Genomic DNA, 16296 nt, shown 5'->3' with positions numbered 1-16296 from the left:
GAGCAATGAAGTTTTGGCTCTGAGAACTGTGAACAAAGTTGTTGGTTTAAGTATTTTTTGAATGTGACTGCTCCATATGCTGGGTATGGCTATAATCACAGGAGAAATATTGAAATTTCATAGATATTCTTTCCCCATGCATTTTTGATCACACTACCAACCATCTTTGAAGTTTTTCATTGCAAAGTTTAATCAAAGTATTTTATCTTTAGGAAAAAAGCTATCAAGTACCAAGAAAATTACTCTTATGTGAACACATGCAGGGTATCTTAATCCTGAAAAGTGACTAGAATCTGTTACAGGATAATTAATGTTCATGCTACTGTTTTTAAATGTCCTTGACTTTTTTGAAAATTAAATCAGACAGATTTTTTTTTCCCTTTCTGACCCTTGCTACATATCTGAAATATCCTACTTTAAGTGACTACAGATTTAAAAAAAACAGTAAACAAAGGCAAGGCTATTTGAGAAGTGGACATCCCCTACTTTTCCAAAACAACCCATTCAATGGGCAAAATAGTGCAGACTTCATCACCTGAGTCCAGTGGTTGGGATGCGGTGCTTTGAGGAATTCTAACTTTCAGTGGCAACGAATGAAGCTTCAGAGCTTTCTGGAACTGGTGAAAATATAATTTTGTTTGAATTTTGGAAGATATTTCAGGACTGAACTTTAACTTTTATTGTATCAGGGCCAACTAATGACCATAAAAGCAAATCAATCACCTCAGCCAGCTGAAAAATCTCACATAGAAATCCAGATTGAAGCGAAAGATCTTGCATTTTACCCTAAAGGCTGCCTGTCCTGCTTGAGCATTGGTGGATGATATGGATGATTGAATTCCAGAGCTGAAGTCCTTTCACCAATAAAGGTCTGCTGTCTGTCCCCAGCATTTCAACTTTAAACTCTCAGCAATTTGAATTAATATGTTCTCTTATTCTGACACAAGATCACTGAAATCCTTCAGCTTTTAGTCATGCCACTATTGGATAAAAACATAGCTTACATATGATTACTTTTATAGTGTTAAAAAAAGCACTTTATATATCTATATGGGCCCTGATCCACTAAAGTACTTAAGTACTTGCATAATTTTAAGCAGGAATAGTCATAGTGAAGTCACTGGGACTACTTGTGCTTAAAGTTATGAAACTGCTTAAGTGCTTTGCTAGACTTAGGGGCTCAGATTTAAAAGCTACACAAATATTTAAAACGGGTGTGAAATCCTGGCCCCACTGACTTCATAGGGGCAGAATTTTGCCCCATAAATCCAACAGGTATTTCAATCCTGTTTGTCTTTTCACTGTTCTGTAGCACAAGCCCTTCTTTAATGTTACTCTTCCAGACAACTTCAACTGCTTTCCAACCTTGACAGCCTTTCACTGCAGCTAGCATAAACATGGTTTTAATATTCTTTATTATGGTACATTCTAATATGCCCAAGAGTGTTCAACCAATTGAGTAGCATGCATAAGCATTGGGACACGGCCCTTGTAGAGAAATACTCTCCTGTAACTGAGTATTCCATTTCAGTTTTATTGCTGAAGAATGGTTCAGGTAAACATTCTAATAAGATTTAAATGAAATCTTACAAATAATGAAGGCAAAAAAACAAAACTGGTAGGCAACACACTGCTTTTCAACAAATGTTAAACATATTGCATATTTTAAGATTAAAGATAAACAATTTAACTTTGTACATCAATTGAATATTAAAACTATTTTATGTCTGAGGATGAAGTTGTTAGTTTAGACTTTCCTAGTGTAAGTTTAGAATCTCCACATTGCAGACCAGTATCAGTGTTTGAAATCTCACTTGTATAATTATGTAACCTTTCATTGTCCACAATTGTTTGTTCTTTATCAAGCTCTTTTGTGTTAGGGGTTGAATGGTTGTTTAAGACATAGCTTGGTCCAAAGAGTTCTTCCATAAGAGAGTTTTTCCTCTCTATTAGTGTTGTACGAACATAGCTTCCATCCTCTGCATCTTTCTGCCTTGTTTTGGTAACTTTACCAAATGATGGCTCATATATGCCAAATGAATTTCTTGCCTTCAATTCAGCTGTCTCACTCTGGTGCCGACCTGCTTGTCTGTTTTTGCGGAGGCTGCCTGTGTTGGACACTGGACCTGATGCAGGAAGCCCCTGATGCAAGTTTTCAGTGGCTTCTGTGAATGTATACTGTTTTTTTAGTCTAGTGGGTGTTCTGTTATTCTGAGTTGGAGTTACACTTTTATCATCCGCTGCTCCTTTGTCACTTAGTTGTTTACTTTTTCTTTCCTCCTTTTTATTCTCTTCTGCTACAACTTTTTCCTGATTATTCTTCCTTATTGGGACATCATTTGTAGGTCGAGTTTGTCCTGCTTTCATCAGTTTCTCCAGTTCTTCTTTCAGTAAGTCAGCTTTCCTTTCTTGCACTTCTCTCTTTTTCTTTTTTCTTTCGATAAATTCAAAGTGAGTTTTTTCTTCCGTGAGCTGTATTTCATCACTTAAAAATTCTACAATGGAATATTTTTATTTAGCAATGTTCTTAATTTAGGGATTATTTAAGAGCATTAGATAGTGCAAAGACATTTTACCTATGTAAATCTATATACCATCATTCTTGTTTATATTTCACCAGTTCTATGAGATTACTAAGAAGATACTATTCACTAATGAGTATGCCAGAAGACTTGTTAGATCTAGATAGTACAGCACCCTGACGCTAAACTGACCCTAGAGTTTGCATCTAGGCTTTTACTACATATTTTTCCAGATGTTTAACTTTATTCAGTGTACAAATGTAATAATTTTATTCATGATAATTTTTATTACTCCATGATTTTGTAAAGGGTGAACATAAAAAAGTGATATACTTCTATATGACAAAGTCCAACTACCAGCCCTGCAAACAAATTCAACATGTGATCTAAACTCAAATTGTGTTCTTTTTGTCTTCAGCATCATCACCCATCATGAAGAATTCTGGAACTTAAGTGACAATTTTGTTGATGTTGAATAAGGTGGAAATGATTCTACTTTATCATTTCCTAGCTGTATTGGCTCTGTAGTGTGGGCATTGGTAGGTTTTTTTGGGGGGGGGTACTATACACACATACAGCACCCATGGTTTATATATCAAGTTGCTATATATTTTAAAAAAATAGGGATGGTCTCACTGCCTTGGAGATAACTACACGCTGCCAAACAATAAAATGAGCTAAAACCCAACCTTAAAGAAAAAGCAGATTACAAGTGGAAGTGAAAATAGTCAAAGATTAACTGAAATAAACAGAAAGGGCTTATACCAAGGACCGAAGACCACCAAAGAGTGATTTTGGCTCAGTAAGAAACCACCACCACTCTTGCAGGGTGGGTTCCCCTTGTTCATGCAGCTACAACAGATATGCCTCTTCAGGGATAACAGCATTAACAGTGTCAACAGAGGGCCAAGTAGCTTTGGTTCACCTTTGGGGTATGACAAACCAAAAGGAAGTTTTGAGAGGAAATGGGCTCTGATCTCAATCCTTGTTGAGACAATTGGGGAGACAAAGTAGATTGAGACAAACTCTAGACAAGGTTCCAGTAGCAGCATAAATTGCCTGTCTCTCAAACCTCATCTGAAACCACCCTTCTGAAAGCAAGATGACAGGGATCAGCGGCCTATCGTTCAGGATCAAGTTGATCAGCATAAATTGTCAATAAAACCATCATAATCCATTATCTGCTCAAACAAGGCATCTGATTTCTGTATACTGTCACCAAGAATGCTATAAGAAGACCAGGAGCGCAGACGTATATAAACCACCTCTAAATTACTTACATACCGGTAAGTGCTACAGCACCACTAAGGTGGACTTCAGTGGCTTGTATTAACACTGTTGTTGAACTTGTTCGTTGTATGTCAGATACAGGCTAATAGCCATCACGGCAGGGTGTAATACCAGTGTACTGTAGCTCATTCATTCTGTTTGCATAAGATCAAATGAGGTTATGAAAAATTAAAAGTATACCTCTACATGTTCTATTAAAAGTTTCTTGCTTTGATGGTTTTGTGGTTGGTTCAATTTCTATCTTATGTTTTGTATCTTCATAGGGTTCTACTTTTCGATTTCTGTCTTCAGTTGTTTTTTTCTTCTACAATTCACAGTTTAAAATAAACAAAGATAATGGTAAAAAAAGGCTGCACTTATGTTAGTGAGTGATTAATTAAATGATTTTTTTATGACTCAAGATGCTCATTTTTGGTATTTTCTGTTCTATTTAGATTATCATACATTTATTTCATATAGTAACTTTTGTCCTAACAAAAGTATCCTTAAATGTTTAAAATAATACCACTATATTTGAAAAAAAAAATGGTGCTTGCAATATATCTTTAGAACACACTGAAATTAAGGATATTCAGAAAAAAAGTTCTTGAAAATTATGGAATAAAGTATGATACAGGAGCAAACACATTAGAAACGTTGAGGTTAAATGGGATCCAAATGTTTCATACCTCTAGGCATAGAGCTGCACTCTTGACTGTTCCTTGATTTTGATGATGTGAAACCTGTGCTGATTTAAAATTCTGCTTATTTACTTGTACTGATTTGCTTAAACTAACACCTGTAGAAAGAAGAGCAAGTATTAACGGGAAGCACAAGAGTTTCTGAAACAGTACAATATTTGGAAACAGGTAATACCTATAAAACCAATATTGGTATGGAAATCTATTATTTTAAACATCTCTAGCTCCAGGTATGTATTTCTTTATTCCCATAATGCAATTTTATAAAGAAACATAAGGCAGAAGAGGTCTGTAATAGCTTCTATCAAAATCTGCACAGATAAAACAGGCACCACTGGCATTCCCCAAAACACTATTCAGCTGCTGGCTAACCTCCATAAGTGCCTACGTTTCCACCAGAGGAGTCCCATAGGGACCTAAGCTTCTGTCAGCACGCATACACAATGCCACTTTAGTCCTGATGTTGCCCTAGCTCATGTCTAAGACCTGCCGAGTTTCACAAACTAGGTTTTCCATGGCCTCTCACCCGACAGGTCGGCATATCTCAGAGCATGCCTAACTTACACAAAAGACAATGGTTGTGGTGTCCATTTTCCTTCTTATAACCAATAGCCCAGTGGTTAGTGCACTCACATGCAATGTGGAAGACCGAGGTTCAAGTCCCCACTCTTCCTGATTTAAAGCAGGGACTTGAAGCCCCATCTTGTAGGTGGGTACCCTAATCAATGGGCTATAGGGTCATTCTCATACTCTCTCTTTGGCTCAATGAATACTTAATTATTATTCAAAGTGGGAACAGCTTCAACAGGAGAGACTGAAAGAGCCCAGTGGTTAGGGCACTTATATGGGAGACCTGAGTTCAAGTCCAGCAAAGGAGGGACTGGAACCTGGGTCTTCTATAGCCTAGGTGAACACCCTAGCCTCTAGGCTATTGCCTATAACTGCCTCATGCTACCTCCTGATTTTTCATAAGAAAAAACTGAACTGGCTTAGATGCCTAACTCTGTGAATCCGAAGTGGAGGAAGGCACCTAACTTCCTTTAAGAGATGGGGCCTAAGCCCCACCCCTCTCCTTGTCCTTTCCTTCTGATTAGCTTAAAGTGGCTTCCCTGCCCAGCATGCTGGCTTCTGTGAATTTCTTTTTTTTTTAAAACTAACTCTCCCTCCATGCCTAAAAAGGGCTGTGAATTTCACTAGACAACAGGGTGCAACACCCATAGACCTTTTGAGAATCTAGCCCCAAGTGAGGGGTACAAAAACATAGCAGAAAGAAAAAAAAAAAAAGGGGTCATCATGAGGGCTTCATTTATTGAACACAAAGTTGTCAGCGTTTCCTTTTCCTGATCAGAGCGTTTCTGATGTTAATAACTTAGAGTAGCAAATAAATTGGTTAAACCAGTAATGGGAGGATGCAGCGTAAGTATTTCTACATCTAGCACACTCGGTTTGAAACCAGAGCATTGCTGCAGCACATAGGCGCCGACTCTGTGGGTGCTCCGGGGCTGGAGCAACTACAGGGAAAAATTGGTGGGTGCTCTGCACGCACCGGCAGCTCCCCGCCCCAGCTCACCTCCGCCTCTTCCCCTGAGCATGCCACGTGCCCGCTTTTTCCCCCTGGCTCCCAGTGCTTGTGCCACGAAACAGCTGTTTCGCAGTGGCAAGCGCTGGAGGGAGGAGGGAGAAGGGGGAATGCGGCTTGCTTGGGGGAAGAGGCGGGGCCAGGGTGGGAATTTGGGGAGGGGTCCAATAGAGGCAGGGAGGGGGCGGAGTTGGGGCGGGGACTTTGGGGAAGGGGTTGGAATGGGGTGGGACGGGTGGAGTCGGGGCAGGGCCAGGGGAGCGCGAGCACCCACCGGCGCCGGGAAAAGTTGGCACCTATGCTGCAGCATGATTTCCTGGTGTTGGCTTTGTTTTGTCTTCTTTGAACTGTTGCTGGGTGGTAGCTAGGAAAGATCTTCATAGCTAGCATTTTGGAAATTATTTCTTAAGGAGTTTGGACCAGTGTGATGGAGTTATGGTGGCAATGGTCCAATAGATCAGTGGTTCTCAACCAGGGTACACATACCCCTGAGGGTACACAAAGATCTTCCAGGAGTACATCAACTCATCTAGATATTCGCCTAATTTTACAACAGGCTACATAAAAAGCACTAGCGAAGTCAGTACAAACAAAAATTTCATACAGACAATGACTTGTTTATACTGCTGTATATACTATACACTGAAACGTAAGTACAATATTTATATTCCAGTTGATTTATTGTATAATTATATGGTAAAAATGAGGAAGTAAGCAATTTTCAGTAATAGTGTGCTATGAGACTTGTATTTTTATGTCTGATTTTGTAAGCAAGTAGTTAAGTGAGGTGAAACTTGGGATATGCAAGACAAACCAGACTCCTGAAAGGGGTACAGTAGTCTGGAAAGATTGAGAGCCACTGCTATAGAGAACCTTCCTTTTCTTTCTGAATCTTTGGTGAGTATTACTGAGTTGTTTTAAAAGCCTTGTCAGCAGAAGTCCTTTGAGAATTTCTTAGATTCAGGACTAGGGGGAGCTAGAGACTTAGATGTGCCTTATGTTAGTACCTGTTAGTAAACAGTAATACCTTTAGTTCTTTATTTCTGTATATTTGATTCATTTATATATATTAACTATTCTTTAGATCTTTATCTTCAGCAAAGAGTATGTCTGAATTCTAAGGCCTAGAAAACTGGTTTTGACCAATAAGTAATCCTATTCAGAAATTCATTCATTATGCTGTATTTAATAATTCTAGGGCACCTTCATGTTCTTGGAAAACCATCTCCTTAACATATATATATATAATGCTGACATAAGCATATTTAAACTAGGAAAACTAATAAGAGATTATTGTTATAGCAGTCAGATGTTTTCTGTTGGGGAAATCAATATGGAAGAATGATTGTGGGGTAAGAAAGACCCACTGAGAGATATTAACTTGAAGAATTGTTAGTCCTCTCAGCTGTAAATAATCATGCTTTCTCATATGAGTCAGGTAAACTGAGACTCTATAGAAATGACATCACAATATATGTTTCTGGGAGAATATTCTTGGCAACTAGGTTTCCTTTGTCTGAAAACTTAGGTTGGGGGGAATGAAAACTGCACATCCAGATGCAGGACAGACACATATCCAGCTCTTAGTCTGACAACAAAGGGTAGTAATGTATCTATTTATTTCTGTATTCTGTATAGTGCTTTACTAATCTCTGATTGATAATCTTAGATTAAATAATTTCAATTGAGCCTGTTATTTCGACAGTCTCAAGTTGTTAACTCAGACACGCAACACCCGTGAGGCCCAATCTATTCTCTCACAAGTGAAAAAACTGTTGAGGAGGTTCTAATGAAGAAACTGTCAATTTACTTAGTTTCCTGGGATTAAGGATGAAAATGCTGCACTATATATGCATTTGCACATACAGAGACCTCATCCTAGGCCTACTGTCTGCTCTTCATAGAGTTTGTCACAATGGGGAATAGAAGACATGGAAGAGGTACCCCACATATGTTTCATTCTTGATCCACGAGGGAAGAAAAATATAATTAGTCTTTTTTCACAAATGAAAAAAATAGAAAATGGCCATTTTGAGGGGGAGCATATCTTTTTTCTTAACATATCATGGGCAAGTGCCACTGACAGCCTGGCCCGTGGATGGCTGAAGGACTGGCTAGAACAACACCAATGACATGTTGTGATTGGCGCTCTCTTTGTGAGGGCTGATGGACTGATCGATCAAGGTGATCATGGGAAAACCAACTCAGGATGTGGACAGAAGACAAGTTACTTGGTGGCATTTCCAGTTCTGGGTTCTAAATCATCAGTCCTAACTGGTAGGCTCAGAACCAAACCCATTTGGCGAAGGTACCAGCCCTCAGACCTTTGTCAGAACTCTTCCCCCATATGTAAAATCACAGACTTCTCCCCACCTGAGAGCTTCCTCATCTCATGCAAGCAGAAAAAGAACTCAAATAATAGTAACACTGTAGAACAACAGTGCAACAACAAAAGAAGAGTAAGACTTAACGTAAAACTTTATTATTGCCGTGTAACTAAAATTTGAAGCTAACACGTCATAACTAAAAAAAAGTTACCCAACTCTGGGTGGGAAATGGGGATATGTGTTTTGTCACAGGGCAGCCCTACCTGGAGCACCCATTTCCCCGCACAGTATGACAAATAAACCTGCCTCAGTCCCCTGAGTCCCCAGTAACTCCATGCAAGCTTATCCTCTAGTCCATCCACATGGTTTATTACCAAAACATAGTCAATTAGTCCTCAACAAGAGTCCCAAACGCAGTCCATTTTCCACACTCTGTGGATATAGCTCTTAAAAATCCCGCTTTCTCAGCAAGCACCCTCCCATCATATCTGCTGGGAGCCCATCCGTACCATACTTTGATGCAGGGGTCGGTAACCTTTCAGCCAGGACCCCAGGATGGCAACAGAGCCCCCTGGACTGGTGGCTGGGACCCAGGGCCGGCAGCGGGCTGAGTGGGGCTGGTGGATGGGACCCCGGGTGGCAGGGGGCCAGTGGTAGGACCCCAGGATGGCAGCAGAGCCCCCAGGACTGGTGGCCGGGACCCGGGCAGTGTGAGTGCCACTCAAAATCATCTTGTGTACAGCCTTCGTTCGGAACGCGTGCCATAGGTTGCTGACCCCTGCTCTGGTGTCTTCCACCACACCTAGGCTCCTTGTTGGCCTTCTTCTTCTGTCCCTCTGCAAGGACAGCAGCAACCCCAGCTCAGCCAATTGGAGTGCAACACTGCTCTTCTCAGCATGAACCCCCACTGTTTCTCTGCTAGGAGATCACCTTTCCCAGGGGAGCATTCCTCACTCCCCCAGACTCTCTCATGGTGCCTCTGGGTTGTGTTCTCTGGCCCCAGAGATGTCAGCAAGTAAGCTTCTTGCTCAGTGGTAGATTAACTCATGAGCCAATGGGTCCCATGCCCCGGGGGCCTGGCAAATTTAGGGGTCCCTTCAGGAGCACCAAAACTTGGGTAGAAGTGTGGGAGCCACCAGCCCTGGAACTGTGGCCCCACCTCCTGCTCCTCCTCTTCCTCCTCCACCCCCCACCATGGCCCTGATACCCGGCCAGAACAGAAGCCAGAGCCGGGCAATGGTAAGAGCCGCTCAGGGAGCCTGAGCGGCTGTGGGGAGCCCCAGACTCTCCACCTGCCCTGGATGGGGGCCAGGGTGCCTGAGAACAGCCCCTAGCTCATGTCCCTGCCCCCCAAGGGCATACCACTGCCAGTGGGACTCATGGGTGGGGACTCCAGTCCAGCCGCCTGCCCCCTCCCCCAGGCCTACAGATGTGCTCTGCAGGGAGAGGAGGCCCTGGCCCAGTTGGGAGGTGGCAAGGAGCCCCAGAAAGGTCACAGGCAGCAAGAAACTGGGCAGGGAAGGCTCCTCCAGTGCAGCTCCTACTGCTACTGGCCCGGCCTCAATGGCCACCACACTCCACCCAGGCCTGCTCAGTGCCTACACCTGGCTCCAGCTGCCAATCTGCCCCCCACTCACCACTGGGTCCCTCCTGTTGCGAGGCTGCCCCTGCACTGCTGCCTGGGCTTTGTGCCTGAGGCAGCAGCCACATGTGGCACTGCTCTTCCTGTTGCCTCTGGCCCGAGGCTTGCAGTTGGGGAGGGCAACCCCCCCTCAAAGTACACTCATGCCACCACAACTCCATGCCTGCCCAAGGCTACTATGCACATGTTAAATAGTGGGAGGGCGTGGCCCTGTTCTGGCACCCCTGGGCTCCCAGGGCTTGGGGGGCCCAAATGTTCTTTGTGCCCAGGGCCCCAATAAATCTTAATTCACCTCTGTCCTTGCTGCTCCCTGTATTCATCCCTCTCTGGCCCTTGGCTCCAGCTCTCCAGTTTAGAGCCAGCAGGCAACTCCCTCAGCTGCTCTTTGGCTTTCAGCCCTGGCCCTCTGGCTTGGGGACACCAGCCAGCAAATCCCTCTTGCTGCTCTCCTGCCTTCAGTCTTCGCCCAGGAAGCACAGTCTCCTGGCTTTGTCAGCTCTTCCCTCCTAACTCACTGGGTCTCCCTTCCCCTAAGGCCCAGGTACCCGCTTTTAAGCCCAATTAATTGGCCAGATTGGAGTGTACTGCTAAGGCAAAGGTGCACTAGCCCTGCTCCTTTTTACAGGGCCAGTGTCAGACAGTGACATGTCTTTAAATCCCACAACATGAATTGCCAGCTAACACTTTTCTTACTGGGATTCAGACATTCAGTAGAGGCAGTACGTTAGGAAAGGAATAAACAGAAGAAAACAGTAAGTCTGCATATTGCCACTCAATTTCTAAGAACTCTGCAATATTCACAGAAGCGAAAGTTTCCTTATGATAGCTGCAAGCAAATGAAGTTTAAGTACTCGCCCCTCATCAAAGACGTGCCAGTTTAGTTTTCCAATTTAGGGATAGCAACATGTTGCCAATATTTTAACAAAGGGCTTCTGCACAAAAATTCCTTCCCCTAACCCAGATTAATATCTGTGTCTCAGGTTCATGTGCAAGGGCTAATGGGCTGAGAAATCCATTCATTTGTTTTTTCCATTTAAACAAAATTGTTTTCTTTTCTTTCAAAAACTATAGCCATGGAGGATAGCAATAGCCCCTGTAAGCTTATATGAAATGCAATTTCCAGGGAATGTTTATATTTTGTCCATGATGAATATATGGATTATATGGGTAGTATAGCACAGTGATCAGTATGTGTACTTCACAACTGAGGGGAGCACATCTTTAGCAGTGTGTGGAGGTATCTACTGGAGATTGTTGATAAATATTTATCATTTGGTGAATCTTGTATTATTGCAAAGGGGGGAAATTGCTCTTCAGAAGTAATTTTATCCACAGGGATATAGCTCATGTAACTGTCTGAACATCCATATGAAGAAAATACTGTGGATTCTAGTGTACTCTTATCTGTTGACTGACACAACTAGGAAGGAGGATCTCTAACAATTCAATTATTGCAATCTCTCTGATTGTCTGTTTAAACTTTGTTTATGCTAACTAAACTTGGTAAACTGGGTGCAAGCAACCAATATGCATTTTAATACGGCTAAAGGATTAGAAAACATGCCTTATTGTGAGAGACTCAAAGTACTCAATTTATTTAGCTTAACAAAGGCTTTGTCTACACTAGCACTTTTGTTGGTCAGGGGATGTGAAAAAACAGCCTCTGACAAACAAAAGTTTCACTGACAAAAGTGATGGTGTGGACAGTGCTATGTCAGCGCGAGATGCTCTCCTGCCGAGATAGCTACTGCTGCTCATTGGGGGTGGTTTAATGATGCTGGTGGGAGAGTACTCTCCCACCGTCACAGAGTGGCTACAGAGGAGATCTTACAGTGGCACCGCTGCAGCAGTTCAGCTGTGCCGCTGTAAGGTCTGTAGTGTAGACATAGCCAAAGAGAAAGTTAAGGGGTGACTCGATAACAGCCTATAGGAATATATATTTAGTTATGGGTTCTTCAGTCTAGCATAGAAAGGTATAACATAATCCAATGAAGCTAGACAAATTCAGACTGGAAATAAGGCATACATTTTTAAGAGAGTAATTAATCACTGGAACAATTTACCAAGGATTGTGGTGGATTCTCTATCACTGTCAATTTTTAAATAAAAAGTGGATGTTTTTCTAAAATCTTTGCTCTAGGAATTATCTTGGGGAAGTTCTATGGCCTATGTTATACAGGAGGTCAGTCTAGATGATCACAATAGTCCTTTCTGGCCTTGGAATCTATGAAGCTAACCAAAGAAAAACAGAGTCCCCCTTCTTCTCTCAGACAACCTGTCACTGTGACCATCACTCTTGTAAATACTGTTTAGAAGCAAGCCCTAGTTTGAGATCTCCCACCCTCAAAATGCAAGTCTAAGGCCTGGTCTACACATAAAAACCAGGTCAACCTAGCTGCGATGATCAGGCCTATGAAGAATTTCATGCCCTGAACCCCATATTTAGGTCAACCTAACCCCTGGTGTAGACACAGCTAAGTTGATTAAAGGATTCTTCCATCGACCTGGCTACTGCCAAAGCCTTGTCTATACTACAGGGAAAAGTCGACCTAAACCACGCAATTTGAGTTATGTGAATAGCGTAACTCAAGTCGACATAGCTTAGATCTACTTACCGCGAGGTCCACACTACGCAATGTCAATGGGTCCCCTTACTCTTCTCGATCCAATGGAGTACAGGAGTCAACGAGAGAGTGATCTGCAGTCGATTTAGCGGGTCTTCACTAGACCCACTAAATCGACCACTGATGCATCGATCGCCACGCATCGATCCCCCGGTAAGTGTAGACAAGCCTGAGAGGTGGATTACCTACATTGACGACCCCTTCCATCAATATAGGAAGCACCTATTCTACAGTGCTACAGCGGCACTGTGCTGACTGTAGTGTAGGCATACCCTTAGAAGCTTCAGCTGGGAAAGGGCCATGGGAAGTTATGCATCTTTGAGATTAATGTATAACAGAGTCTCCAGGGCTTAAGGGCTAGGAAAATAGCCTTTGAAGTTGCCATTTGAATGTCCTTAATTTATTTTAAATTTGTTCATCCAGTTTCTATTTGGGTCCTCTGTTTTTATTATTAATTATTATTATTATTTACATGGCACTGTAAGTAAACACCAAGAAATGTTTCCTTCTCTGTGACTGGAAACCAGCCCTCCTAGAAAAGGGTTCCTCCCTATTTGAAATGTCAGTTAGGGGAAATGATAGAATCATTCAGGAAACTATTCATTAAATGAATATTGAAAAAAAATTAAAACAACATCTGTATATTTGCAGTGAGTTCATACAGTATCATGCATATTTTATAACACCTATGCTATATTTTAGAAACAACAGCAAAAATCCAGTACTTTCTGTTCTCCAAAAACATTCTAACTTGTGGAATGGAAGGAAGCATCACATAACAAGGGCTATCAGACAAACAACATAAACACATAATAACTCATGTATGCATTCATAAGATATTGAACATTTAACATATATACAAAAGACACTGTTGGATATGACAATTAGATCGGGGTGGAAAGTGTCAAACAAAACTGCAATAACCATCCTTGTTTATTGCACATGATGACTGGCAGAGGGAGAGGTGACAAGAGATATAATTCAGTGATCGGATATCGTGACAGGCAGATAAGCGTGTAATGGATTTCTTCCATAGCCATGTGAAACATCTCTATAAATTGAGAGTAGAAATGAGTGAGGCTTGAGCTGGATGAAGTGTAGCGTGAGGTACAGAGTTTTACCTTATTAGAACTGAGGAGAGGGAAGCCTCTGACTGGATTGCATGCAGCAGCCTAGAAATATCTTACTCCTGTCCTCTTAGCAGGATATTTGGCAGTATTTACTGAAGAAATTTGCAACACACCTCTTGCAAACCTTGTCCAAACCTTTACTGATCTTATGGAGCAAATATAAGAGTAAAAGCTTCCAACTGAAATTTTTCTTCACAGAAACAGTTTCAGCTGAAGTGCAATTGCTGTAAAAAGCTACCTGAAACAAAGGTACCGAAGGCCTGTGACATCACAGAGAGGACTTCTCACCAAAATTCTCAGGATGTTGTTGGCTCTGTCTGATTCAGATTGGCTGACTCAGCAGAAACCCAATTAGATTTAGGGGGCAATCTGAATCCCAGAGATCTGATTTTCTAAAACCACTAACTTGTAAAGATTGGATAAGAAATGCTGGTATTTTATCTTAGTTTTTGAGTTATCTTGGTTACACAAAAGTCCTGTGGCACCTTATAGACTAACAGACGTATTGGAGCATAAGCTTTCGTAGGTGAAAAAAAGTTTATGCTCCAATACGTCTGTTAGTCTATAAGGTGCCACAGTACTCTTTGTTGCTTTTTGGAGATCCAGACTAATACGGCTACCCCTCTGATACTTGGTTACACACACGCCATCAGAAATAGTGTTTATATCATTTTAAAACTGCCCATCTGATTTTTAAGAAATGGGTAAGGCAAATTTGCTACTAGACTAATCAAATGCTAAATTTCAGGCCAGAATAATTTTTGCAGACAAATTATAAATTTAAATACTTACCAGATTTTACAAATAAAACCCTGACATAACCTTAACTACAGTGATGTTAGAGGGCACAGCTATGTTCAAACATACTATGCAAAATCTATGATGCAGTAATATGAAATACTGTTTGAATGCTAATAATGTAATGATGCAGAGATTATGTACTTAAGGCAGAAACACTGCTTACGTCTCATCATTATTACACTTTATTTTCCAAAACTGTTGTAAGTATTAACAGACACAGTATCATATACTGTACAGTCTATGTAAATGTCACTAACTAAAGGTAAAAATTGGCCCAAAGTTCATTTACATAAACTGAGTTAAATATTCAGAAATGGGCTACTTAGTTGCAGCCATATGAGCAAAGAAAAGTAATTGTGTGTCCAAATGGGTAACTGCATGCGCAAGAACCCATTTTGCATATTTACAGGTGCAATTTAGGTCGCTGTTTTAGAAAATGTATCCCATTATGTCCCAATTATAAAGCAATGCAAGTTCAACACTAAAATATATAAAAATAAAAATATTACAGATATACAGTACCTTTTTTGCGAGGTACTGGGTCAGCTTTGTCCTGTAGACTTTTAAGCATCCGATTTGCATAGATATTTTTTATACCAACTTCTCGTTCCTTTTCCTAAAAAAAGATCCACACTATCAAACTTCATGATTACCTTTCACCAACTCCAGTGCCTCATCTTAAAAAAATGTTAATGAGTGTAATAATGTTCCTGAAAATAGAGAACAAGTAGCTCTGGCCTGAGACAAACGCTCTGCAGGCAGACACCTTATAAAAGGTTTAACACATTGCTGTACTAATACACTTTGATCCTAATTCAAATGTGAAAATCCTCACATTCCAGTCCAAAGCCTTTCTTGGACAGAAACTGTCAACCATGGTGAATTGTGCCAATGGGAGTGAGCCTGTGATGTTCATAAATGAGAACTAGCAATCTCATTTTCTTCAGTGATCTAACTCAGAATTTGAATTCTAATATCTTTTAAACCTTAACACACACCTACGTTCTTTCATATCCATTTTTAATAACATTACATTCAAGAGATGGAGATGTGACAGGTTGGGCCACAGAGACCCCCTTGGGACTGTCACCTGATGTGCTGAGACTACCTCTGAGCCCGTTTTCTCTGCCAGTTTGGGCCTCCAGAACCCTGTCTTGTTGAGCCAGATATGCTAATCTGCTGCAACACAGACCCAGGGTCTGACCCATGCCCCCAAAGCTGCAGACTTAACTGAAAACGGCTTAGCAAGTGCTCCTGTCTCTAGCACCCAGCTCCCAATGGGATCCAAACCTCAAATGAATCTGTTTTACTCTGTATAAAGCTTATACAGAGTAAACTCATAAATTGTCCGCCCTCTATAACACTGATAGAGAGATATGTACAGCTGTTTGCTCCCCCAGGTATTAATTACTTACTCTGGGTTAATTAATCAGCAAAAAGTGATTTTATTAAGTATAAAAAGTAGGATTTAAGTGGTTCCAAGTAATAACAGACAGAACAAGTAAGTTACCAAGCAAAACAAAACACGCAAGTCTAAGCCTAATACATTAAGAAACTGATTACAGATGAACTCTCACCCCCAGAGATGTTCCAATAAGCTTCTTTCACAGACTGGACTCCTTTCTAGTCTGAGTCCAGCAATCACTCTCACCCCCATAGTTACTGTCCTTTGTTCCAGTTTCTTTCGGGCATCTCTTGCGG

The 16296-nt window shown here is 41.3% G+C and overlaps 1 protein-coding gene across 1 annotated transcript in view; it reads right to left on the bottom strand.

The window, feature by feature from the left end:
* Positions 1-133: 133 nt before the first annotated feature.
* Positions 134-16296, bottom strand: part of LOC113406391 (lebercilin-like protein) — a 33576-nt gene continuing 17413 nt past the window's right edge. The window contains exons 5-8 of the mRNA XM_026651039.1: positions 15118-15211; positions 4481-4590; positions 3993-4116; positions 134-2495 (exon numbers count right to left, since the gene is read on the bottom strand). Of these exons, the coding sequence (XP_026506824.1) occupies positions 1717-2495; positions 3993-4116; positions 4481-4590; positions 15118-15211 (1107 nt within the window). The 3' untranslated portion in view covers positions 134-1716. The remainder of the gene's footprint in view (positions 2496-3992; positions 4117-4480; positions 4591-15117; positions 15212-16296) is intronic.

The sequence above is a fragment of the Terrapene carolina genome, unplaced genomic scaffold (genome assembly GCF_002925995.2).
Source record: "Terrapene carolina triunguis isolate 2854851 unplaced genomic scaffold, T_m_triunguis-2.0 Scaffold30, whole genome shotgun sequence".
In the NCBI taxonomy this organism is placed as follows: Eukaryota; Metazoa; Chordata; order Testudines; family Emydidae; genus Terrapene; species Terrapene triunguis.
The sequence above is the reverse complement of the archived record's forward strand: the minus strand, read 5'-3'. Positions and strand labels throughout refer to the sequence as shown.